We start from the raw sequence: 25,471 nt of genomic DNA on the forward strand, positions 1-25,471 counted from the left end.
TAAACTACATGGATCTTTAAAATCCTTTTCAACCCAGGCCATTTTATGGTTTTCTACTCCTGTACTAACAGCAGGAATGGGCTGCATTATTCCTGCTCAGGTGGAGAACATAAACTTCAGCCCATCTAGCAGGGAGATAATGGAATGAGATAATGTGGGTATTCTGGCATACAGAATCACAGAATTGTAGGAAGGCATTGACATAGGCTGGTTTACATTTAGCAAGAGTTTAACGACCAATACATTAGTTTTAGCAAAGGGAATCAATGAGAGCTAGTTCTAAAACTGCAGTTTAGCTTTGCTTGGTGTGTCATCAGCCTTGTTTTCCTCAGTGATCCTGCTACAGAGGAGCACTGGCATCATAATAGACTTCTTCTGTCTTTGCATCCACCATATGCACTTTTTCCTTTGATTTCACATATGTTGTTCTGAGTTACAGTGCACTAAGATAGAAAATTGCACATTATGGCATAAGAAGCAAAAAAAAAGGTTTGCTGAACTGGAGAAAAACCAGCTAAAGGTCACCAAAAGTGACCATGATGAAGCTGATTATGAAAAACTGAGGAGGAAGTAAGTGGTCTAAGACCACTTATAGACCCCTATCAGGCGTACCCAGAAGGACATTAGCATATATTAATGAGTTCTTGGAAAAGAATGAATATGTATGCCAATATATTGCACATGTATGTTTTACCTGTTCAAATGTAGGACTTGAACTCTGAGATCAGACGCTTCATTTGTCAAGTCGCCTGGCATGTATTGTGAGGAATAAACACCACATTGTAGTTAGAAAGTTTTCTTCCCAGATTTCAGATGACAGTGTTCAGATAGATCTGGAATATCTCCATAGAAGGAGACTCCACAGCCTCTGTGGGCAGCCTGTTCCAGTGCTGTCACCCTCACAGTAAATTAGTTCTTTCTCATGTTTGTATAGAACTTCGTGTATTCCAGTTTTTGCCTGTTGCCTATTGTCCTGTAGCTGGGCACCACTGAGGAGTCTGTCTTTTATTTTTAAAGGAAATTTGTTTGGATTTTTCATTACATATTATTCTTAACATATTCTTTAATGTTCTCCCTTGCACTCCTGCTGTGTGCTTTCTGATTAAGCAGAAACCTACAGGATCTGCTCTTCAGCTCCAGCAGCTCACGTGTTCAAATGTGTTCATGGAAGCAAAATGGAATGTGGCACTGATCAAAGCGGGGGGAAATGGTCTTGTCCATAATAGATAAACTTTATAAAAAAAATCCTTATTTTAACTTTGTAAAGAATTGTTTTCACATTACAAGAGTAACTGTGAAATACAATGAGGTTATTGAAATTAACCTCAAATTCCATAAATTATTAAATTATCCTTAAATGGATACACCTAACATAAAATCAGGTCATCACATCTGTCATATCACTTCCTCTGGCAGTGGGTAACTGCTGACTGTCCTGGAGTTAACAGTGCAGAGATAATTGAATACAGAACTGCCAAACGCCATAAACACTTTAAAAACAAACTACATTTAATTGTATATTGAAGTAGCAGAGCAACTAGAGTTTCAATTTCACAGGGACGCCTGCAATTATAGGATAGTACCATGCCTGCATCTGAAACTACTTAAGAGATAACTGATATATTTTCCAGATTCGAAGAATTTGGTAATTTTATTAAAAATCCTTTATATGCAGTAAAATGGCCACGGGCTGCTCCTTTGAAATGGGTTTGCTGCTGAAAAGAGAAACATATAATTTGCTGCTTGAGTTTTTTTATTGAAAGAGAGGAGTTAACAAAGACCATCAGACCTTTTCCTCCTAGCGTTTGTAGTAGTTGCACAGGTTTGACCGCACGCCATCTAGAGGCTGTTCAAATCTTAACCTCAAATAAAAATCATCCGTCTATGATTATCAAAACTAAAAGAAACAGCAATAGGAAGCCTTGAAATTTGAAAAGAGCCAACCTTTGCCCTATATTCTAATGCTGCCTCCTCAAAATGATCTAGAGAAACAGTGCTGTAGCCGTGGTGGCCTCAGCACACGGGAAGGACAATAAAAATATTTTTTTCAGCTTGCAGGAGAGAAAAATCTCAACTTGCACTTCCAGTGCCCACATGCTATGCAGCCGAAAAAATATACAGGATACATGTGTCCGATGATTCTCCTGCTGCTGCTAACTTTGGCCACAGAAATACTACCTGCATTTAAAATCCTCTCTTCACTTACAATTTGCTAGTATTGTCATTCTAAAGATATTCAAAACACAAACTAAAAGACAGTTTTCCCAAATGACAAACTTACTTATGTAAGCTTGGGAGTTAATCTTCAGCTGTAGATGTGAAAAATAGAAACAAATTCATTCTTGGATGCTAGCATTCCTGCTAACTTCTGCATTGGGAGCTTTGTTTAATAGGTACTAACAAAATTCCTACTGTATTGTGTTGTGAATACCTGTTTTCTGGGATCTTCAGTGAAACAAATCAGCCACCGTATTTTGTTTATAGACTGACTTTTAGTTTATGGACACGCCTGTAGCTGCCATTTCCAAACTGTTAAGTAGCGTCATCCTACATTATCAAACAACATAACGTTTTTTCAAGTGAATAGTCATGTGAAATATAAAATTATCAGAGTGCTAGGAAAGAGAGGCAGCAAATACACTGCAGTGGCAGGTGCGACTGATGCAAAAGCTTTGAGGGATTAAGTGGCTGTAAACACGAAGTTAGCACAGTACTTAGCAGGTAACTAAGGCCTGTTGATTTTTAAAGCCTGGCGTTGTTAAATGGCCCCTGCGGCTATCTGAGACAGTTTAGCGTCTGTTGCACGTATGCAGGAAACACCCAGTCAGGAGTGCTCTCCATCTGCTTTGACTCGCTATTGCTACTGGTTTAACGCAGACTTCATTTGCAAGCTGCAGCTTTTCCGCTAGGGAATAAATACTGAAGTTTTCAGATTTGTTCATAAGTCAACGTGTTTCTTTGCAAACATCATAACGTGCCAATTCATACAACAAGGGAAAATGAGGCTGCTAAATGTCATTCAACCTTACAAAGAATAGTCTCAACACAGATTTGGATTTCTTTGCTCCTGCAGCTAATCTTGTCTTCCTCTTCTATCCCCACCCTTTCTTATACAAGTAGGCTTCCCTGAAAATCCTTTTAGAAAAAGGATGGAACTAGCTGTTTTCTTTCAACTCCTTGCAATAATATCAACATGGTGATATTATCAGCTTTTAGTATTTCCACGGCGATCAGAATGCCTTGTGGACATGCCTGATGAACACAGATGTATACTGTTTCATCCATCCAAGAGCAGCCAACATGTTCCCTTAGCCGAAGTGACTGTGTGATCTGGGTGACGTGGTCAGCCAGCCGTCATGCAGTTCAGAGCAATGGGCACCATCGATTCATACTGTTACGAGCAAATGACCACTTGTCAGGTAGGGTAAGGTTTTCCAGAATTTCAGCCCAGATCACATCCGAATAAAGGAATCCAGTGGAGATGAAAGTTAATGTCCTATATCTATGTTGATAGAGCCCAGCTCCCACTTTGCATACCACTGGATCTGGATAAAGAAGTGCATGCCTGACTGTCTTGGGTGCTGTCTCCAGTCACACTGAACAGTTTCAAGCTGTGTCAAATATGAGTGGAAACCCTTCTCCAGACCTCTGCTGAATCATAGAATGCCTTTGGGTTGGATGGGACATTAAAGGTCATTCAGTTCTTGTTGACTCGATTGTAACCAAGTACCTCATCATTTATTCTGGTTTGTTCCCCTGCTGGCTCCAGAAACTGGTACATCATAATAATAAATCTGTCTGTGATCTCTAGCTTTGAGGGTAGTACTGGGGAAACTGCAGAAAGATGCTGTTAAAGTACCTCTGTGCCTTCCAGCTAGACAAAAAGTCTAGTGAAGATCATGGCATGCCAGAATAAAACTGGGGAAGAATCAATGGCTAGAAACTACTGAAAACAGGGAATGTGGCAGCTTGCTAATTATTGGACTCATCTTGTCCTGAGGCTAGAAATAAAAAAATGTAATAATTCCAATATGAGAAGAACACGATTTAAAGAGAAATATACATGTTCTGCAAGCCAATCACAGGGCTTAGTCCACAAAAGTATACTGTTGTGACAATCTCATACTCAGAGTCATCAGTTTGTAGACATTTTCCCCTGTAGACTTTGACAATGACTGTAACTGCCACTGCTTTTGTCTCTGTAGAGTTGAAAGAAGCCATAGAGCTGTCATTTTTTTGGCAATTGAAAAGAACTTTGTTTACCATAGAAGGAAAACTAGAACTCAGTATTTGAAGCACAACTTGCACATTTGATCAGTTTTGCTTGTGTGTGAGATGTCCAGTATGCACACCATGTAGATTGTTTGCAGACATTGATCAAACTAGCTGACAGTGTGAATCACAGCCACAAGAAGGGATGTAATTTTAGCTTTTTTTTTTTTTGGTCTAAGTGAAGAAGCTTAGAAGAAATAGACTCATCTGTTTGCTAGCTTTAAAAACAGGAAGAAGAGCCTCTAAAGTTTTTAGATTTTTGGGGGGCTTTTTTTGTTTAGAGATGATCAACGTGACTCAGTCATTCCTTCTGCCAAACAGTGAGAATTCATAATGTCTGGCAGTTGCCCCTAAGTAATTCCTAGGGAACAAATATTTTAACCTGAGGAATTCCTTTTTGTCCTTTCAGATTTATACATTGGCAAGGCTTCTTGGTTGGAAAGTGCTTTGGGTGACCAAAGCAGCATTGTTTTTCTTTTCACTGAACTTGGCTTTTAAGGATCAAGACGTACATGGATTTATGTATCCCTCTGAGTTTAAGATATTTATGTCTCTTACTTGGATTGTAGTCACTCTTATCTTGGGCTATATAATGTTTCAAGTTGAAGAGCCTCACTCTCCTCACACCAGCAGCAGGATAAATGAGCAAGAACTTTGCTGAAGTGAAATGGGGACATAAAAACTCCATCAGACCTAAAATGTTTAAATAAAGTTCATAAATATAAACATTTGTGTTCATTAGCATGCTTTCTTCTGGTTGAGGAATGAAATGGATTATTCTAAACAATAAATAATCACCTCCATCCCTCTCTTCTTCCAACAATTTTCTGTCTCATGCCATTAGAATAACTGTCTTCTTAAAGATGATACAACACTGCTTGAGTGCTGCAAAATTCACAGATCAAAACAAAGGGCCAGTTATCGCAGGGGAACAAGCTGAATGTCAGGATTAGTGGGTTGTGCAGCAGCACTCTGTGCTGACATTCAGGTTTTTCATTAATAGCAAGTAGCAAGTTGTGACCTGTAATCAGAGTGAGTGATACATTACAGAGATTTTTCTTTGTTGTATGCAATCTGTTGAAACACTGGCACATAACTTGAACAGGTCAGGGGGAACCCTGTGGCAGTACTTGCCTGTACAGCTTTAGCTATAAACAAACATTATCTTCTGTACATTCATGGTATGTGTCAAACTGAAAAAGTGGGAGCAGATGGAGCTGCCTCATTCATGAAGTTTGCAGAAGTGAAGCTGAACTTTCTGTGGTAATCGATCATCTCCAGTGTATGCAAGTATGCCAATTTCCTTTCCAGTTTTATCATAGAATCATAAAATGGCCTGAATTGAAAAGGATCACAATGATCATATAGTTTCAACACCCCTGCTATGTGTAGCCAACCACATTGTAGTTAGACGATTACTTATTTCAACATGGATTTGTAACACTTCAGCCATAGTCCCTTTAGAGTTGGTCTCTTCTATGCTTTTCCTTCATATAGTTATATAGTTCATATAGTTTCCTTCAGATAGTTAACTATCTGATGCTACATCTGAAATTGTTGCTGCTATGGTCATGCCTTTTTATGTCTGTCCTTGCTCTACTCAGTATGTTTCAAAAGAAGAAATGGTTCCTATGCTAGCAAAGAGAAAGCTCTGAGGAAGCTCCTCTCTGGGAGGAGACACTAAGGTAAAGAGACTGATTACTATACAACATCATGTAATGTGAAACCTTAGCCCAGCAACCAGGTGAGTGCAGTGCCTTCCAGCTCCAGGACTCCAAAATCCAAGGATACAACGCTGACGCTCTATCTGCCACTGCTTTGCTAACTCAGGAAACAGAAAAGTTCTTGGCATATCTGAATTACTCCTGGAGGCTCTTCAACTGAGCAACTGCAATGCTGTGCAGAATTTCTGCACTGTGTTGGATAGTTATTTTTCCACTGCCAGAAGCTTTGTTATGGAAATTGCAGATCTACTTCACACAGTCTGAAAAAATAGGGTCTAATGGTTTTAAACAGTACTGAACAAATCTTCCTGTTCTTCTGTCTCACTTCCGTTTTTTTTTTTTTTTTTTCCATTTTCCATCCGTGTGCGTCTCCTCTTATTTGTCTTTCTCCCCTGTTTTCTTCTCAGTTCTGCAAAAGTACTGTCATCTGAGGGAGCAACTGACCACAGGGCATTTATTTGTACACAAATAATATTTTACCATGGCAACCCCATTTTTTTTCATTACGCAGTTCTCTGGATGATGAAGTTGCATTTGAACAGATGGGCATTCCCCTGTTTTTTCTGCAGCTGGTATCTCAAAACTGTGTGCTGTTTGGGCACCACAATATAAGTAGGACACAGAACTATTAGAGAGCACCCAAAGGAAGTCTATAAAGATGGTGAGGGGTCTAGAGGACAAAACGTATAAGAAGTGTCTGATTTGTTCAGCCCAGACCAAAAGCTGAGGGAAGGCCTCATGGCAGCTTACAGCTCCTCATGAGGGGAGTGGAGGGGCAATGCTGAGCTCTGCTCTTCAGTGACAGTGATGTGATATGAGGGAACAGAATGCAACTGCATCAGAGGAAGGTCAGGTTGGGGTTTATGAAAAGCTTCTTCACCAAAAGGATGGTCAGGCATGGAAGAGGCTCCACAGGGCAGTGGTCACAGCACTAAGTTCAAGAAGCCTTTTGGTAATGCTCTCAGATATACAACTTGAATTTTGGGTGGTCTTATGAGGAGTTAGGAATTGGACTTGGTTATCCTTGTGGATCTCTTCCAATTTGAGACATTCCATGATTCTGTAATTTTTGTGCACCAGAACCTGTAAGTTATTCTCAACAGAGCTGCTCCCAATGAGTTCTCCTCCCAGTCTGTACATGTCAGGAATTGCTCTGAGCCAAGTGCAGCACCTTGATTTGGCCTTGCTGAACTTCATAAGGTTAATGTGGGTCCCCTTCTCAAGCTTTCCCATGTCCCTTTGGATAGCATCTCTTCCTTATATTGTATTGACTATACCACTCAATTCAGTCTCATCTGCAGATTTGCTGAGGGTGCAGTCAATCCTACTGTCACTGATAAAGATATTAGACAACACTGTCCCAAGATGGGCCCTTAAGAGAGACCACACATCACAGGTTTCCACCTACACATACAGCCGCTGACCACATTCTGACTGCAACCATCCAACCAATACTCTCAGAACTCACCATCTTCAAGTCCATCTCTCTCCTATTTAGAACCTGTAAGGTCAAAGACCTTACAGAAATCCAGGTGGTTGATATCTGTTGGTCTTCCCTTGTCAAACATACGCTCGTATAGAAATTAATATTTAGTCTATAATTTTGCAGGGAGCCTGTATTATAAATTTATGTACATTTGAGTCCACAACTTCATATACCGCATAAAGAGTTCCTTTTAATCTGGACATAACCTTCAATAATTTGACACTTACAGTACAACTTTAATTGAAGCATTTATTATTATTATTATTATGCGTATGCTAATATGTGAGTAACTGAAGAATCATTCAGTAACATATCTGAATCTTAAAAGAGTTCAGTGACATCATTCATCATAGAAGTTGATTGGTACTTGCAAAATATAAATCAGAAGACTTATTTAGAATCTTACTGAATTATTTAAAAAAACAGATTTCATTTTCTAACTGTCACTGTTGTCTGACCCCAGCCAGGGTTGAGTGAAGGAAAAGTTGAAAAGCTGGATGACAGCTATTGTGTTAGAATTAGGGAAAATTTTGCTTCTATGCATTTTCAAACAGGGGGGTTGGATTTGATGATCTCTGGAGATTCCTTCCAACTCTAAAATTCTGTCATTCTGTGATTCTGTGAATTAAGTATCAGTCAATGTATGACTTTCAATCATTTGTCTGAAAGCAAAGCCACTTTAAAATATATGCTTGGAGTTACACATAGAACAACAATACATATCAAATCCTATCTCAGAGAAATTTTCACTGAAGTGAATGGATACTGCACTGGAAGGAAGATTTTAAGAATATGATTTCTGTTGATTCCCTTATTCCCAGTATCATCTTTGGAAATCCCAATAGATCTTCCATTCTTCATGCTCCTCTCTTAAAGTTAGTAAAAATCCATATGCTTACCTCAAAGTTATTCACTTCCCTGGCCCCTAGAATAGGGAGCTCTTCTCCCTAACAGTGACCAAGTGTTGTCTAACAGTGTCCAAGCATTTGTACAAAAAACCAACCAACCAAAAAAAGCCAACAACCCAGAAACAAACCAACAAATAAATGGAAGCAATAACAGACAATGAGACTGCTAATGATGTTTTGTATGGAAAAACATTTTTTATTTTGAGGAAGTCAGGCTACTTTATGGGTTTATGGTAGTAGGATTTCCACTGTACATACCAATAAATTTTGAAATAGCTTAATCAGCATGTAGAATCACAATGCAGCTCAAACTAACATTTCTAAATTCCATAACGGAGAAGTCAGGTTTAGAGCAGGGTGATAACAAGATCTGTTGGGCCTGAAGGGAATGATGCAGCCTGGACCACATGCTCTTTTCAATCAAGCCTCATCAAGTTTGAGTCTGAGTCCATGAATCTGATGAATCGATTATTTTTAATGTTATACTCTGGTTCTGTCCAGAACCGAAATATCTTTTAATATGGAATATGGAATAATAGTATCTTCTCCTTCTCTCAAAGTTCATTTCATGATTGGTTATCTTTAGTAGAGCAGCTAGGGAGTCCCTCCACAAAAGGCCTTCTCTTTGCTTTGTGAGGCCAAGTCTTTTGTTTTATCTTCTGCCTACAGATAACGTAGCCTGGATTTAAGTGAGGAAACTCCTTTAAATGTGTGCATGTGGAAAGAATATTTTTCAGCGGGATTATCTACTGTCACCATAAGCATAAAGTTGTCCATCTCACTTTGCCTTCCTTATGTCCTGCTCTGCAAGACATAAGGAACCTACTATTTTCCTTTTCTTAGCGAGTGGGTCACAAGTCTAATGGCATGAGGATAGAGAAGGGATTCTCTGGGACAGATCAAGCATGGGTATCGTCTTCATACTCCTCCACCTGACCATTTATGTAACAGTGGCTGGCACTCTGTGACTGAAAAGGATAGAACTGGCAGTTGAAAGTAATGACCAATGCCTTCATCCTTCAACAACTGGATAGGCTAGCAGGCCATTAACAAGGCTCAGAGCCAATGTTTAGGTATCTTACAGTCCAGTCATCCCTCTATTTTAAAAAACATATGTAAATCAGACCTTACAGCTGTTATAAAACAGTAATTAGCTGTAAAACTGAGCTTTTATGCTCAGTTTATTTCTTCAGCATCTGTGTGGTTTTTCCACAGAGGAAGTTGCAGTTTGCTGGTGCCAGCAGAGTTTTTACGAACAGAAACAAATCACTGGGATTTAGTTTGTTTAATAACTTCACATGCAGATGTCATTCTTGACTGTTCCTTTTGCTCTTGGTCTCTGCATGAGATTTTTAGAGTATTAACACTGGAAGCAACAGGGAAGAGTAGCTATCCCGAATGAAGACAAAATATGTGGGGACAATGTGCTACAATCATGTAATTTGTTAATATAAAGTTGTAAGGCTGCTCAGAGCAGAGCCCTCCAAAACTTTCCACATTACCAGCTCAACAGAAGGAAAAAAATATTCTTCTCTAAGCTACTCTAAAAAGCTCACAGATGTGTCTGCTGTGCTAATGTGCATGTGTGGCTCATGCTATAGATGGCAGTGGTAGAAGCTTCCCTCACTCCTTCAGTTTACCAGTTGCACTTTGCTACTGACAGAGCAACATGATAGCAGCCAGAAAAAAAAATGAAATAAAACCATCAGGACATTTTCCAGTCTTCTCCTTAGCAACACAAAAGAGGAGTCCTTAATCACTTTGCTGTATCTTTGTAGTTTAGTATCTTCATAGAGAAGCAGGACTGTAATCATTTTCTGCTTGATTCATGACATAGTTCAGCCCATAGGGTCTAACCATGACTGAGTCCCTGGGAACAATCTGTGTACTGTACACAAGGGCTGCAATAAGACAGATATCAACACTGAACTGGGCACAACTGTGTTAATGTCTCCTGTGGCCACGTTCTAAGAAACACAGAGTAGACTTGTACCTTAGTCTGTGAGAAGCCTAGTGAAAATCAATAGAAATATCCCCACAGCATGAGATAATTCCAGAGAATGGAGAACGCAGCAGCCTGAGAAACCAGCCTGCAAGGCAGAATGGAGGCAACTTGAGTTGTGAAGTACTGGAGACAATAGGCACAAGACGTTGCAGGTACATCAAATCATAGTTATACGGTTTAATTGTGGTTGAATAATCAGATTAGGGAACCTCAGCTCAAAATACTGGTATTTTTTATACTGGAGATAAATTTAAAATGAAGTATATGGCAGGCGTTGGCTTGCTTTGACTAGTGAAGTGCCATACACAGTTATAGCACCATTAAGCCTACGAGGCATATTAATAACATTAACATATGTATGTGAGGAGACTAAAATGTGAACACTGAACTGTGATACAAAACTTCATTTCCTTGTCCTGTCCCAACACCCTTTCCAACTCAGAACAGCGCTGGTGTCCAATGTCTGAGAACAAGTGGAAAGTCTGGATGTGCCCGGGCATGCAGTGAGACCTTTTTATGAAGTATATTTTCCAGGATTTCAAAACAAGCCCTGGAGAATATCTGTAGCTTGGAGTGCTGAAAATATGGAGAAGCTCAGAACTTCTGCTTCTCTGCTGTGAATCTGGAAGTAAAAAGTCAAAGTCAAATTAAGATAAGGCAGATTGAGGCCTGTTCATCAAATTTGTCTTGATTATTAAGCTCACTTAATAATCAGGTTTACCGACAGATGTGATTGGCCTTCTGCTTTATCCTGGATTTCTGCACTCTCTTGTCTCAAAAGACAATAAACACAAATGTGACTTGCCTGTGCATTTGCTGGCTGGTTGGGAATGAACTGGGGAAGTGCAGATGGAATTGAACAGCCATTTGTAGAGCAGTTCTGTTCACCTCAAAACCCCAAATGTAATGACTAACAGCACTGACATTTGTTCTCACTTGTGACGAATGCTGGTTAACATACACGCAGTTATGCTCCTGCATAACATGAGGAGGACAATCTAGTTAGCAGCAGGAGAGGACAGGAACTTCAGAAATCTCAGTTAATAGGATGCTAACTGCTTTTATGAACTCATTCGTAGAGAAAATATTCTGTTCTCATCTGCATATTTCTTGTAAGAAGAAGTCCACTAGCCTACTCTGAAGGTTTATATCAGTTTCAGGAATTTTAATGTTATTTTAAAATTGACTGTCTTGAGACCCTTGCCTGGATTTTTACTCAGTTTGTTTTGTCTGTTACAATTTGGCTTACCTAGATTTCCAGCAATTCTCTATTGTCTTCCTCCAATTCCTCTAAAAGAATCTGTAAATCTAATTTTAAAATCATCCCCAAAAGCATCTGACCTAACCATGCTCTCATTTTTTTTACATTTTTTTCTCAAGCCTCTTCCCACAATTGGTATCCACTGTATATCTGTTTGCATTCCCAATATTAATCTCTATTTACATTTCTATGCAACTTCTCCCTTTGCCCTTCATAACTTTCATCCCATCTACACACATCATGGCCGTTACATACCTCTCTTATTACTTCCCAGGCTCCTGAGAGGATGCAGCAGACTGGACTTGCCCAATTAATAATCAATAATTAATATAAAAACAGCTCTTCTTGTGTCACTCTGCCACTCCTGTTAAGATAGCACCATCTACAAGACCAGTAGTGAAGTCAGTCGAGGAGCTCTTCTTGGTGAGTGCAGATATTGGTGAGTCAACACTATCAGTTGTTAATTTGGTACATGAGCTCTTAAGAATTATGGTGCATCATCCACAATACTTGATTCTGGATGTTTATATCCTATGTAAAAAAAAATCTGTGTTTTTCAGATGGGAGTCATTCAGCTAATCAGCTGCTTTGGTATTGTAACTGATTTATGTCAGGTGCACATATCTGGCTTCAGAAAAATTTGTCTTGCTCATGTTTGTCTCTCTTTGAATCAAGAATAAATCCATTTATTCTAAAAGATTAGGTAGAGGTATTAGCCAGCCATCTGTCCAAAACACTTCACAGCTGATATCTCCTGAAATGAGATTATTTGTGTCTCTGAAGATTTCAGCTATGAGAGTTTGGACCAGGAGAGGAACATAAATCTGAAGTGTGTATGGCTTTGACTAGATACATCCCAGCTAAAGTCTTCTTACAGAGAAGGCAACAGATTGCTATTAAAATGGAAGTCTGTACTTGGAAAATTTTTGTACACCACAAGTGATAATGTAGAATTTCAGTATTTGCAATGTAACAACTGAAGTGATCCTGATTTCGTTGTTATTCCTTTTTGTTTGTGTGTTACCATAGCAATTATGAACCATAGTCAAAGATCAGTACCTCTATTAAACTGCGCCCTGTGCAAAAATAGAAGAAAAAATCTTCTCTCCCAAATTTTTTTTTTTTTTTTTTTTTTTTTTTTTTTTTTTTTTTTGCCTCAGGACAGGGATTGTGTATAAGCAGAACCAGAGAGGTGGTAAATATATTGAAACAACCCTGCACGACTTATGCTGGCCTCGGGACACTCATTTCCTTGTCAATCTTTTGTAGGTCACGTAGAAAATAAAACAAGCAAAACAACCACCCAGAAACAACAATCATACTTTAAGAACAAACCGAAGAACAAAAAATAAACCATGTGGGTGATTGCTGAGAGCTTCTTAGATGTGAGAGGTCCAAAGTGGGCAGAAGCTGATGTCTGTGTTGAGGAAAAGCCAGTCTGGGAGAAGGAGACTGTGAAAGGCTTTAAGAGTGAAAACATTTCACTTTCAGCTTATGTCTAGCAGCAGGAGAGATGAGAGCTGATGAAGAGGTGGGAAAGGAGTTGTGCCCTGGTCAGAGTTCAGGGACTGATATTGGTGTACCACTCAGAGCAGCTGTGACTGAAGGAAAAGACACACTCCCTCTCAGCTGACCAATTGGTATTACAGGAAACTTGCAGCAATAGTACTGGAACGAAGGAAGAAAAATGTAAGCAAAATAATTTTAGGAAGAAGCAAGACATTTTTGTTCTGCTCCCTTATTTCTAGCAGGAAGTTCCTGCAAACATCACTAAAGAGTTGATTTGAATTTGTTGCTGTATTACAATGAAACCTAATGGCATATATATATTTTTTTTTTCCTTCACTGTTAGGAAAATGCTTTGGTAATCTCATGTGAAGCATGCTCAAGTGCAACTGGAAGCTATAGCAGAGTAAAAATCTAAAAAGCCTAAAGAAACATAATAATTCTGTTAAAAGAGAAAAATAAATTTGCTTAACAGTTTTCTTTTTGGATTTGCCATATTTCTGATCAAGCAGCCATAGTCTTATAGCATTAATTCTGATGATAAGCCAGCTGGGAAAGGCTGGAAGGTGCTACATTTTGTTTTGTTGTTGTTGTTTGGTTTTGTTTTAGCCTTGCCTTTAAGTTTGAGCATTTATGGGGGCTTTGCTCAAATTACAATGGAAATGGCAAGGCAGAACAGGAAGAGTGACAGCTGCAAAAGCTGGATAAGATGCTATACGGGCACCATTCAACTCTTAGGAGCTAATAAGAAGCCAAAGCTGGCAGCTTCAGGCCTACCTCAGCCCATACTCCTTTCTCAAACAGTCTAGTTTACAAAAGGCAGTCACAGAATAAGGATTTTTTGCATCCTAGTACGAACTTTGGTCTAAGATATCAGGAATAAATTCAACTAAGGAATAGGGGTAGGAGAAGGTAGAAGTCATAGGAAAGAGGGAATGCCCTGAAAACAAGCTTAAGAATCCTGTATGAGGAACAGAGCTCTTAAAAAGAAAAAAAAGTGGACAATTCTGAAGACACTGGTTCTTAAACACTCAGTGTGTCTAAGAGATTATGATGTTCTGCACACAGTAAAGAAATTGAATAGCAAGAATGTTAGATTTTTAAGCAGAATGCAAAGTGAGATTAAAAACCCATCAAGTTTATGATAATCTTGTGTCTGAAGGGCCAATTTTGCATTTTGGGATTAGTCAAGTCCCTGAGAAAAGACTAGTTTTTGCCTGCAGTTTGATGCAGAGCACTCTGCAATAAAATGTTCAAAGAGACTGTGATGTATAAAAATACAGCTGAAAATATAAAAATTTTGACTGTGGTGAAAGCAAGGCATAGCTTGAGTTAAAAATGACCAGATCCTGCATCTCATCAAGACAGCAAGCTTCTTAAAGGGGGAACTCAGACAAAAGAGGAAAGCTTTTGAAAGCCTTCACAAGGGGAAGCTTTTGATTGGATGAGAAGTAATGGCTTGGAATTGCTCTAGGGTGGGTGTTCAGGGTGGGTATTAAGAAAAATTTCTTCTTGGAGAGTGTGGTGTTCCAATGGCACAGGCTGCCTGGGAAAGTGGTGGGGTCACTGTCCCTGGAGGTTTTCAAGAAATGTATAGATGTGTAACTGAGGAATGTGGTTTAATAGGCACGGTGGTGGTGGGTTGATGGTTGAACTCGATGATCCTAGTGGTCTTTTCCAATGTTAATGATTCTAAGATTCTGTTCTCTGGTTCGCCAGAGCTCAAAGCAAAACTATCGGAGATCTCTCTTCTGAGCTGCTTATATTTCCTGGAAGTAGTAACAAGGAGAGACTGGCAAGTCATACTGACCATACTGACATGGCAGTAAATAAATTGAAAAAAAGTAAATAACAACATCCAAACAAACCCAAAGACAAGGATACCTGTGCTGGTAAAGACCACTGGACTTATTATATACCTACATTAATTGAGCTAACTTCTAAAATGGGGAAGCTTGAGAAGAAGCATTCTGGAAGAAGCCTGTAGCAGTTTTGCCACTGATTTCTTTGTTTGCTTCCAGAGAGGCCTGGCAGCTGTCCCTGGAAAATCAGAGAATGTGCTGGTGGACATTCAGAAGCCATTTGTGGACATGTCTGCCTCAGGCTGCAGGTGGGTTGTTGCTCCTGTAAGAAATGCAGAAAATGCAGTTCTGATGTGGATGCTCGGGTCTGCACATGCACTGCCTCAGCCTGGGATGTGGGCAGGGGGTTATGACTTGAAGAATCTGGGAGAGTCCAGGTGGATCTTTGGCTCTAAGGCAGTGCTGAATGAACAGCTGTATGTGGTGTGTTACAGAGGTGCCATATCACAGCCTAATCTCAGCACAAACAAGGCACGAGCTGTACGAGGCTGGAGGAATTGTGCATAGTTTCACCAAGGCTGTCAGTACGACTGCCAGGATGTGGTGTTGTGTCAACTCAAGGTGAAAGGTTCTAGATACCACATGGGATTCAAGTGTATTAATGGGTTATGTAACAGTGATTTAGGAATTTACAAATTCACTGGGTGCAAGAGATACTTTCACTGGCCACAAGTGATTTTGCTAGAAACCTTTTAAGGCTTGTGATGCATGCCTGAATTTGCCAACAGCAACAAAAATAAAGGCTGAGTAGTTGAAATGGCCTGTGCAGGCTGCAGTGCAGGCAGCATGTCTCTCACAAGGGCTGGAGGTAGCTCTGTGTGGCTGCTTCTGGTCCTCCTCTGCCAGAGCCTCTCAGGATGGCCTAATAGTGAAGCCAGTCATTGTACTTAGAAAACCCATTTTCACCAGAAGTAAATTTTTATTATATATTTATATATTTTATTATATACATATATATATAATATTTATATAATATTTTATAGGCTGTGGAAAAAGTACGCGTGATGAATTTACCTTGGACAGCAGAGTTTTCCTGGGTGGGAAATTGTGTTGCACAACAACTGCTGAAACAAGTGAGAGGGAATGAGTGCAAGCACTCTGAACAGGAGCGCAGGGCCCTCAGCCTATGCTGCACGGGGCTGCCACAGGATGGGATCTGGGGGAGAAAGTGGGGGCAATGCGCTCCATTGTTCCCGTGATATCGGACAGGCGACTGGTGGGCTTGGCAAGGTCGAGGGCGCGGGCCGCAAGGCACAACCCCACCGCTCTCACGACCGCCCGCAACAGGTTGCCCCACGCGGCCGCGCCCCTGGGCCGGCTGTATTCGCTTCCCCCGCCCCTCCCCACCCCTCCCGCTGCCGAGGTTCCCTCCCCGCGCCCCGCCGGGGTGCGCGGGGCCGCGCTCTGCCCCCGCTGTAGCCCCGGGCTCGGCGCGGCCGCGCCCCCGCGCTCCCTCCTTCTCTCTCGCTCGCCCGCCCCGCCGCCGCCGCCAGCCCCGGCTGCCCGGCGCGGAAGATGCTGCGGCTCTGCCTGCTCGCCCTCCACGGTAAGCGGGGGCCGCGGGGGAGGCGCCGTCCGGGCGGCGGCGGCGGCACTCAGCCCGCGGTCCCCGCGCACCCCGGCGGGGCCGTGGCCGTGACCGGGTTCGGTTTGTCCCCGCAGCTCTCCGGCTGGCCCGGGCAGCGCCGCTCTCGCCTGGGTCCTGCGCCTTTGAGGACAGCGCCTGCGGCTACGAGTGGGACTACGCGCATCTGCCCTGGGCGCTGCACGGCGAAGGTAAGGGCGCTGCGAGCCCGGGCGTGCGGAGCAGCCGAACCTCCCCCGGAGCCCCGGCCTCGCGCTGTGTCACCTCACACCGGTGTCCGTCGGTGCTGTGTACCTTTCCCCGCACAGGTTCCTCCACGCAGGTTTCTTTCTGCAGGATGCCCCAGAAACCTCCTCCGTATTGCTTTCATTTTCCTTTGGGTAGATCTGCTGTAGGGAATATATGCTTTTCTTAGAAAGGTACTCATCTGTCAAATTCCTGCTAAGCAGAATTGCTTTTTCCCTAACAATATTCTGGATCCAACTTGAGAAGTTGATGTGTTTTCAGTGTAGGAGATTGTCTGTGAACAGTATCTTCATGGTATATTCAGCTAAGTATTTCTGTTTTGTGATGCCTACAATTCAGATGGAAACATAGGTGTTTGTATCTGATAAGCTGTATCACACGTTATTCAGACTGACATTCAAAGGAACAAAATTCAGTGACGATATGGAAGTTCCCTGCAACTGTATCTCCCATCTGCCAAGTTTTAGTGTTAGAGTGAATGCGAACGGAAGAAAAACAAATATAAATACAATGTAGTTATATGTTGGCATTTTAAGGCTATTATTATTTTCTATTGCATTGTGGCCGTAATGTAATTCAGACAGTGAAAGTTGTGTTCATGTGATGAAAGGGACTGTGAGCTTCAGAAGCATCTAAGCTCCAAAGCAGTCATCAAGAATAGCAACTCGAGTGTGGATACAAAAGAGGCAGAGAGCCTTCATCATTCCTCATCAGTGCACCGTTAAAAACAGGAAGGTGCAATTCCACCTGTCACCCAGCTTATTATGAAGCTTATAATGTTTTTAATGAAGCGAAGTAAGCCACCATAACAATTAATTTTCAATTAATTAATCGTTAGGGTTTGTGAATGCCCAGGGTACTAAGTTAGAGCAGGCTGGGAGAATGTAGTGATTTCTTGTAAAAATGTTTTATTCTTCTAATTTATTTAAAGATGCATAGATTCTCCTGTTTTTTTGAAGATACTAATGAAAATCTAGTGACCATTTGCACTCCTTGCTGTCCCCTGTAGCAGGCTGCCAGGCTGGGGAGCAGCACTTCCCCTCTGTGATTTATGGGCAGCACATGGCAGGAGCACTGATTCACTATCCAGGAACTGTGAGACGCTGTGAGTTACATCTGCAGAAGTGGGCGAGAAAAGCATTGTGCCCATCCATGCCACAGTGCTTCCAGAAACAGGGAAGTTTAATCAGATTTGAATCAGCAGCAGTTGGTATTCTTTGGCCCTGCAGAACAGTGTTTTAGCTGTAGTTTGCTTTTTGCATGCCAGCGGCTAATAGTGCTGATTAGCTTCTGTTGTTGTAGATCTTGATTTTTCAGAGATATGTAACTAAACTCGGAGGGCATGTAGTATACCAACACTCTCAATCAGTGTTGTTCTGTCAGCATTTCCATTATAAGCCTTTTTTTTTTTTTTTTTTTTTTTTCTGCAGTCTGTAGTTTAGTCAGAGTAAGTCATTCCATAAACTTTGCATACAGGTTAAAAGCCTCTTTGGAAGTGCATTCACAGAATTGTGAAGCTACATCTAGTTGACAGTATTTAATCCAAATCTACATGGTATGTGTGGCAAATCCATCTTCTGTAGATGCTCTTTTACTCAGTAAAACTGCTTCTGGTGGTAGTACCAGACTCCGGGATGTGCAGGTCAGTGTGTGTACATATGGTAGTTTGCTCTTATAACAGAGGAAATTAAGAATGAGAGTGGCAGCTTAGCTTGAATTATTCTATGTCTGCATGCACTACTTCAAAATTTGTTATTATTTTAAAATGTTATTTGGGATATAGTTGTATCTGACTTGCAGTGTAAGTTATTTTGTCTTATAAATCTCTTGGTAGTGTGGTCTTGTGCCAAACTGTCAAGATGATGTAAATATAACTGAGACTCTGTCCAGAAATTTCCACTCCATACTTGAAAGTTTTCTGCCCTGTTGCCAAGGAAGCCAGTATCTTCTGAAGGGCCAGATGCAGATAGGAAGTATGAGGTTGAATTTTACTTCTGTTTACAGCTGTGCATTCTCACTTTAACTGATAGATTTCTAAGGCTCAGCTGCTTCTTAAAAATATCTCTGGCTTCTTTTTAGTGTTCTGGTAGTACTACAAAAAGAGATATATTGTGTGTTTATACTTTCATAATTGAAAGATTTTGATTTTCTTTTTTTTTTTTTTTTTGGCTTATGTTTTGATCCCTGTAATTGCCTGAGGTTTTAGAACATTTTAGTCTGAGTGCAAAAAGACAACCAAAAGAAAACAATACTAATATGGGTAGCTGTTCTGATTTGCTCAAGAGTGCAACAGATGAATTTGTGTGTACAATGGACAGAGTAAGCAACTCTGCAGGCTTCAAGTGCCTTTTTAGTACAGGTAAGCCAACATGTCAGTGTTCTACTCTAGATTCAGAGGTATAGGCATTGCTCCCATTCTAGGATGAATATTCCTGCATTCATGAGGCCTCTGAAAAGGATATCTGTGTAAAAAAAAAAAAAAAAGAAAAAAAAAAAAAGTCCAGATACGTTGTAAGACAACTGATGAGAAACTTAGAAAAGCGATATGTATTCATCACTACTGTGGTACTTTAAGACAGCTGAGGATCTGAAATACTGTGTTATTCAGCACTAACATTAGTGGGTAAATTTAGCATGAGTTCATGCCCAGTTATTTTGGGATATAGCTTTGCAGATGCCAGTTTCTACAGGAATGTACTTCTGTGTCAGCATTAGAGATGTGTTGTGAATGAAAGACATAGTTAATTTTTATAGATAGTGTAAAACTTCATATGATGAGATCTCATTGAATAATCTTGAGGTTTTGTTGAAGCAGATCAAATATTATTTCAGGAGGCTCGTGTCCTTTGTAAATATAATGACCTTCTTAGCTAAGCAGAAGATAACTTACTTTCTTTATACGCTAAAGCAAGGAAGATACTGCATGTAATAGGCAGTTACCCTGAATGGTAGACTGACCTGAAGTGAGAGTAAGAAACACAGTCTTCAGTCAGTCGCAGTCATTCTGCAGGGTTGGATTTTTGCCTTTTTTGCTTTCTCAGCCCTGTGTGGAGTCCAGCACACTCCATAACCTGACTGTAAGAACATCCTGCTCACAACAATATTGTAAATAAGTTTCATTAGACACAATAACTATGGCATACCTGTTTTTGTGACTCTGGAAAATTTGTTTACATTTTTTGCCAAGAATAGCTGCACAGCATTTTGTGTGCCTGTGTTTGTGGGTATGTTTTATTCTCAATCTCTTGTCATTTTAATGGATACCATTTTAATAAAGCAAGAAGTAATGTGAATTTGGACTGTCAACTCAAATTTCCCCCAGTGAAGTTTGTGCTGCATCTGTTTGCTTGGATTTAAGCATTAGATAAGAAATGTGTTTATTACTCCTGCAAACTATAGGGATTAGTGTTCTTTTATCTTAGCAATGTGCTCTGAAAAGCAGCTGATCTTTGTCAAACGTGCCCATGCACTGCCAGCAGCAGTGAACATGGAGATAATTTAATAGCAGTATCAGTAGATTGTCTCTATCACCTTTCCTCCTCTCCAGACTGTTGTCAAACAGCATTCAGTGTCAACCTATATTGGTCACTGAAAGTAATGCCTCAAATTTATTTCCATGGGAACTACAACAGATACACTAACAGCATTTGATAAATTCTTAGCTACAAAATACTATTTTTCAACGTGGACACCACCATGAGCTATACATTTTCACCAGCAATGAACAAGAGCCTGCATGCTGTGCTCATAAAAATCTGCACCAGCAGAAAATCACTGTTTTACAGCTGCAGTTATGGCGTTGTTGCTCAGAAAATGTTGTCCATTTAGTCCATCTTTCACTGGCCCAAACAAGTGGAAGTCAGGAGGTACCAAATCTGGACTATGTGATGTGTGTGGTAGGATAGTCTAGCCAAGACTGGCAATGTAATCTGTGGTCTTCAAACTGGTATGTACCTTGGTGTTACTGTGTTGCGAGAGAAAAGTTCCTCTTCTCTGGCCTGACTCTGGAGATTTGTGCCTTCAGCTCAGTCAGTGCTATGATGTAGCAGTCAGAGCTGATGGCTTATTCAGGTAGCAGGAAATCCAGAAGGATCACTCTTTTCCTATCCTGAAGGACAATGCACATCATTTTACCTGCTGAAGACTATGTCTTGAACCTTTACTTTGATGGACATTTCAGATATCACCACTCCATGGACTGCTGTTTTGACTCTACTTCATAGTGGTGACACCATGTCTCATCACCACCACTGATGCAGTGCAGGAAGCCGTCACCTTCAATTTCATATTGGTTCAGCAGGTCCTGATAAACTCGCATATAATGTTTTCTCTTCCTGTGTGAGCATTTGTGCAACCCAATTGATGGAAACTTTGTGATATTTCAGCGTTGCTACCCTCATTTTCAGCACATTAAGGCTGATCTAATGTTCAGCTTTGTGCAGTTCCCTGGTTGTAATCTGCACAAATCTGCAATTTGCACAGATGGGCTGATTGATACATTCTTCATTTAGTGGTGTGATGGCTGTGCATGACCATCTGGAACATGGCTCGTCTTCCACATTGCTGTTGCCACTGCTCAAACACACCATGCACCACCTCACTGTGCTCACATCCATTGTTCGGTCTCCATAAATGTTCAGCAAGTGTCAATGAATGTCAGTGGGTACCATTTTTTCCACATGGAGGAATTTAGTGCCACACCTTTGCTCCATAGACATTCCATGTACAACACCGTTCTGTCAGACTGCCCTTCTGCTGTCATCCATCTGTCACACATCAACAAAATATAATGGAATATTGCTGGGAAAGTTCAACTTCTGCTGACTTATCACCAACATTCACCTCACCCCACCTTGTCATGGGCAAACACAATAAAATAGGAGGCATTACTTTCAGACCAATCCTTGGAGAATGGGTTATGTGCCACTGAAATGTTGAAGCTATAACTGCTAGTTGATGCAGCTGTAACGCATCTGGCTCTTATGTGCACAATTCTGTGTGTTGCTTTCCTTCTAAAATTCTGGGGCTTCGTGTAACTTAGTATCTCATGTCTCAATGGATATATTCTCAGTAATGTGCACTTCAGAGTTTTAGAGGAAAGCTTTCTCTTCTGCAGTGAAAGAAGTCCCATGACTAAAAGAAAATAGTTTTCATTCAGAAAAGTGATGTAGTAAATCACAGTGTATTTTACAATTGCCTGATTTTCTTCTCCATAAACTGTGTTCATACTTTGCTGGACTAGTCCAAGACTCTATTTTGTGATTTACTCTAAATGGACATCAGTTAGATAATGGTTTATGATAAGCAGATAAACAAACAACATTGAATCTTTTAGCATCATTGGATCACTGAATTATAGAATAGCTTGGATTAGAAGGGACCTTAAATACCATTAAGCTCCAAACCCCCGCTGTGGGCAGGTTTGTCATCCACCACATCAGGCTGCCCATGGCCCCTTGCAATCCGGCCTTGAATGCCCCCATGGATGGGACACCCATAGTGTCTCTGGGCAGCCTGTTCCAGTGCCTGACCACTCTCTTGAGTGAACGATTCCTCCTAATATCCTCCTAAGTATAAATCTTCCCTCTTTTAGTTTAAAATCATTCCCCCATGTCTTACTGCTATCAGACTGTATAAAATATTGGTCTCCTTCCTGTTTATAAGCTCCCTTTGAGTACTGGAAAGAATCAGTGAGATCTCCCCAGAGCCTTTCCTAGACTACCTCAGCTCCCTCATCCTTTCTTTCTAAGAGAGGTGCTGCAGTGTCAGAGAAGGATCTTTGTGGCTCTTCTCTGGAACTCCTTCAACAGCTCCACGTCTTTTTTGTTCTTGAGGCCCCATGCTTGGACTCAATACCCTGATGGGGTCTTACAAGGGCAGAACAGAGAGGGACATTCACTTCTCTCTCCATGCTGGCCACCCCTCTTCTGATGCAGCCCAGGATGCAGTTGGCCTTACAGTCTGTAAGCACACACTGCTGGCTTACCTCCAGCTTCTGTCCGTCAGGACTCCCAAGTCCTTCTCTGTAAGGCTTCTCTCCTTGAGTTCTTCTACTAATCTATTCATCTCTGGGATTGTCCAAACTTAAGTGTGACACTTTGCACTTGGCCTTGTTGAATCTCCTTAGGTTACCACAGGTCAACTTCTCCAGCTTTCCCATGTGCCTCTGGATGTATCTCTTCCTTCTCTTGTACCAACTACATCACTCAGTTTAGTGTCATCAACAAACTTCCAAAAAGTACATTCTGTGCCACTGTCTGAATTGTGGATGAGATGTTGAAAGGATTGGTCGCAGGACAAACACCTGGGGACACCACTCAGCACTGGCCTCCACCTAGACCTAGAGATGTTGACTACAGCTCTCTGACTGTGACCATCCAGCCAATTCTTCATTCATGGAAGAGTCTAGCCTTGAAATCTCTCCAGTCTAGTGATAAGGATGTGGGGTGGAACTATGCCAAAGGCCTTGCACAAATCCAAGTAGATGACATCAGTTGCCCTTCCTTTGTCCATCAGTGCCATCACTCCATCATAAAAGGCCACCACCTTGATCTGCTCTTGCTGAATCCATGCCAGCTATTTTGGATCCCCTCCTGGTCTTGTATGTGCCTTCATATATATTACAGGAGGCTCTGTTCCATGATCTTCCCAGGTACTAATGTGAGGCTCACTGACTTGTAGTTACCTTGGTCTTCCTTTCTCCTTTCTTAAAAATGGGAGTGATATTTCCCTTTTTCCAGTCACTGGGGACTTTGCCTGACAGACTCTTCAAATATTATTGAGAGTGGCTTGGCAACCACCTCAGCCAGTTCCTTCAAGACCTTGGGATGCATATCATCAGATGCCATAAATTGTACATGTTCAGTCTTATGTTGTGATCTCCAACTTGTTCTAACATCACTAATGATAGTGGCAGGAAATGAAAGTTTGCCTTTTGGAACATACTTATCATGTTACTTGTTGTACTTATCATATTTAGCATAGTTTAAAATGGTTTTAAAGTGGAACATAATTTCAAGCGGCAGAATGCTATCCCAGGACAACAAATAAGTCAGGAACAAGGGCAGCAATGTACAGAACCTCTTATATAGATATGGCTTGTCCAGCTGTGCCATTTGACTTAAAGCTGACTTCTTTTAATCTGAGCTTTGTCATCTTGAATGCCACATCAATAGTGTTATATGTGGAGTAATGAAACAGGTAATAAGTAATGATCCTGTATCTTGCCATTCAGCAAACACAGCATCTGATATGTACTTTCTCTTGCTCAGTTATAAACCTTTTAGCAGATATATTGGCATATCAGTAGTCTCTGTTTTCTTCACATCTACTGGCAGTACTTTCCTGTATATCGAACAGTATAAAATTTCAAAACATCTCTATAAAAGTAATACAGTGTTGCTGGCTTCATAGAACCCTCAGATCACAGAATCACAGGATGAGACAAGTGTTCATATGTATTCATGATAACTGTGTAATTGGAAGAAAAGTAGGGGGTACTATAGAGAGATTTGGACAACCTTGTACCTGATCACAGCAGAACCAAGCTAGCATACCACGTGGTAGCTCATTGGCAAAGCTTACAGCTGTTAAATCCTCCCTTCTACGTGAGTTAATTGCTTTGGGTCTCCCCTAAATGTACCCTGAGCATTTGTGCAATGAGTACCCCAATGCAGAGTGGAAAAGGCATGAGAGTGAGCACATGGTCTGTTTTACCTTGAGCTCATAATTGAAATACTTGTCTTTCTGTCAAAAAAAAATAAAATAAAATAAAAAAAAATTGCATTTTGAGTAACAACTCTCCTCAGCAGGCAGTCCAAAGGACAAAAAAAAATTAAACCTTTTGGTACACTGTGAGTGTCTTGTACTTATTTCTCCTTTGCCTCTGATGCCGCGGCTCCTGTGCAATACATTTTATTGCTCAGCTGTGTCCCTTGTGTTTGAGTTAGCTTGCTTTTGTTTCACAATTTTCTTGTTAAGACTATCAACAGCTTAATAATACTACATATCCTACTATGTAGGATTCAGCTTTGTCCCAGCCTCACCCTTGCCTTGTTGACATGAGTCGAACATCTGACATTGTGCTTGCCCAAGTATAACTTCCTGTTCTGGGCTTCTGAGTAGACATTTATATTAGATTATGTCTTAATTATGGTGATTAGCTCACTTTTTGCTCAGCTTGTGCAAAAAGATGGCCAAGTGCACTTCACATTCATGGAGGGCTCCATCAGCAGCTGGCTGTGCATGAGAATTCTGATAAGTCTTGGCTTTCAATTTGCACTGGAGAACAAACAAATTCTAAGTTATTATCGGTGAATCACTTAATGAGAGATGAGTTTCAAAGCATTCCTCCTCGTCCGCAGGGTAGAAATGTCTTCAGAAGTGTATTTTCACTTACAGCTGCTAGTGATTCAGTACTTACAGAATCAACAAACTATTTTAGTGCATTTTACACAGAGCTGTGGAAGACAGAGAGGACAGCTGTTACAAAATTCTTGTCTGAACGTACCTGTGACTACTCACAGCAGGCTGGACTTTATTTATCTTGTAGATGTCTGAAAATAAGTAATTTACCACAAGAATTTGAACAACCCCTCCAGAAAAACAAGCAACTGT

At 40.8% G+C, this 25,471-nt stretch overlaps 1 protein-coding gene across 3 annotated transcripts in view; it reads left to right on the top strand.

Annotated features, from left to right (window-relative positions):
• Nucleotides 1–15,202: 15,202 nt before the first annotated feature.
• The window catches only part of MAMDC2 (MAM domain containing 2), a 65,248-nt gene continuing 54,979 nt past the window's right edge, over nucleotides 15,203–25,471 (top strand). Inside the window, exons 1-2 of one of the 3 annotated variants that reach the window (XM_085212821.1) lie at nucleotides 15,203–15,272; nucleotides 16,687–16,800. In XM_085212821.1, the coding sequence (XP_085068947.1) occupies nucleotides 15,218–15,272; nucleotides 16,687–16,800 (169 nt within the window). In that variant the 5' untranslated portion in view covers nucleotides 15,203–15,217. Of the gene's footprint in view, nucleotides 15,273–16,371; nucleotides 16,571–16,686; nucleotides 16,801–25,471 lie in introns of those variants that run through there. The other 2 variants (XM_085212820.1, XM_085212822.1) reach the window with 2 other exon arrangements.

This window comes from Meleagris gallopavo, chromosome Z, assembly GCF_905368555.1.
Source record: "Meleagris gallopavo chromosome Z, MGAL_WU_HG_1.1, whole genome shotgun sequence".
In the NCBI taxonomy this organism is placed as follows: domain Eukaryota; kingdom Metazoa; phylum Chordata; class Aves; order Galliformes; family Phasianidae; genus Meleagris; species Meleagris gallopavo.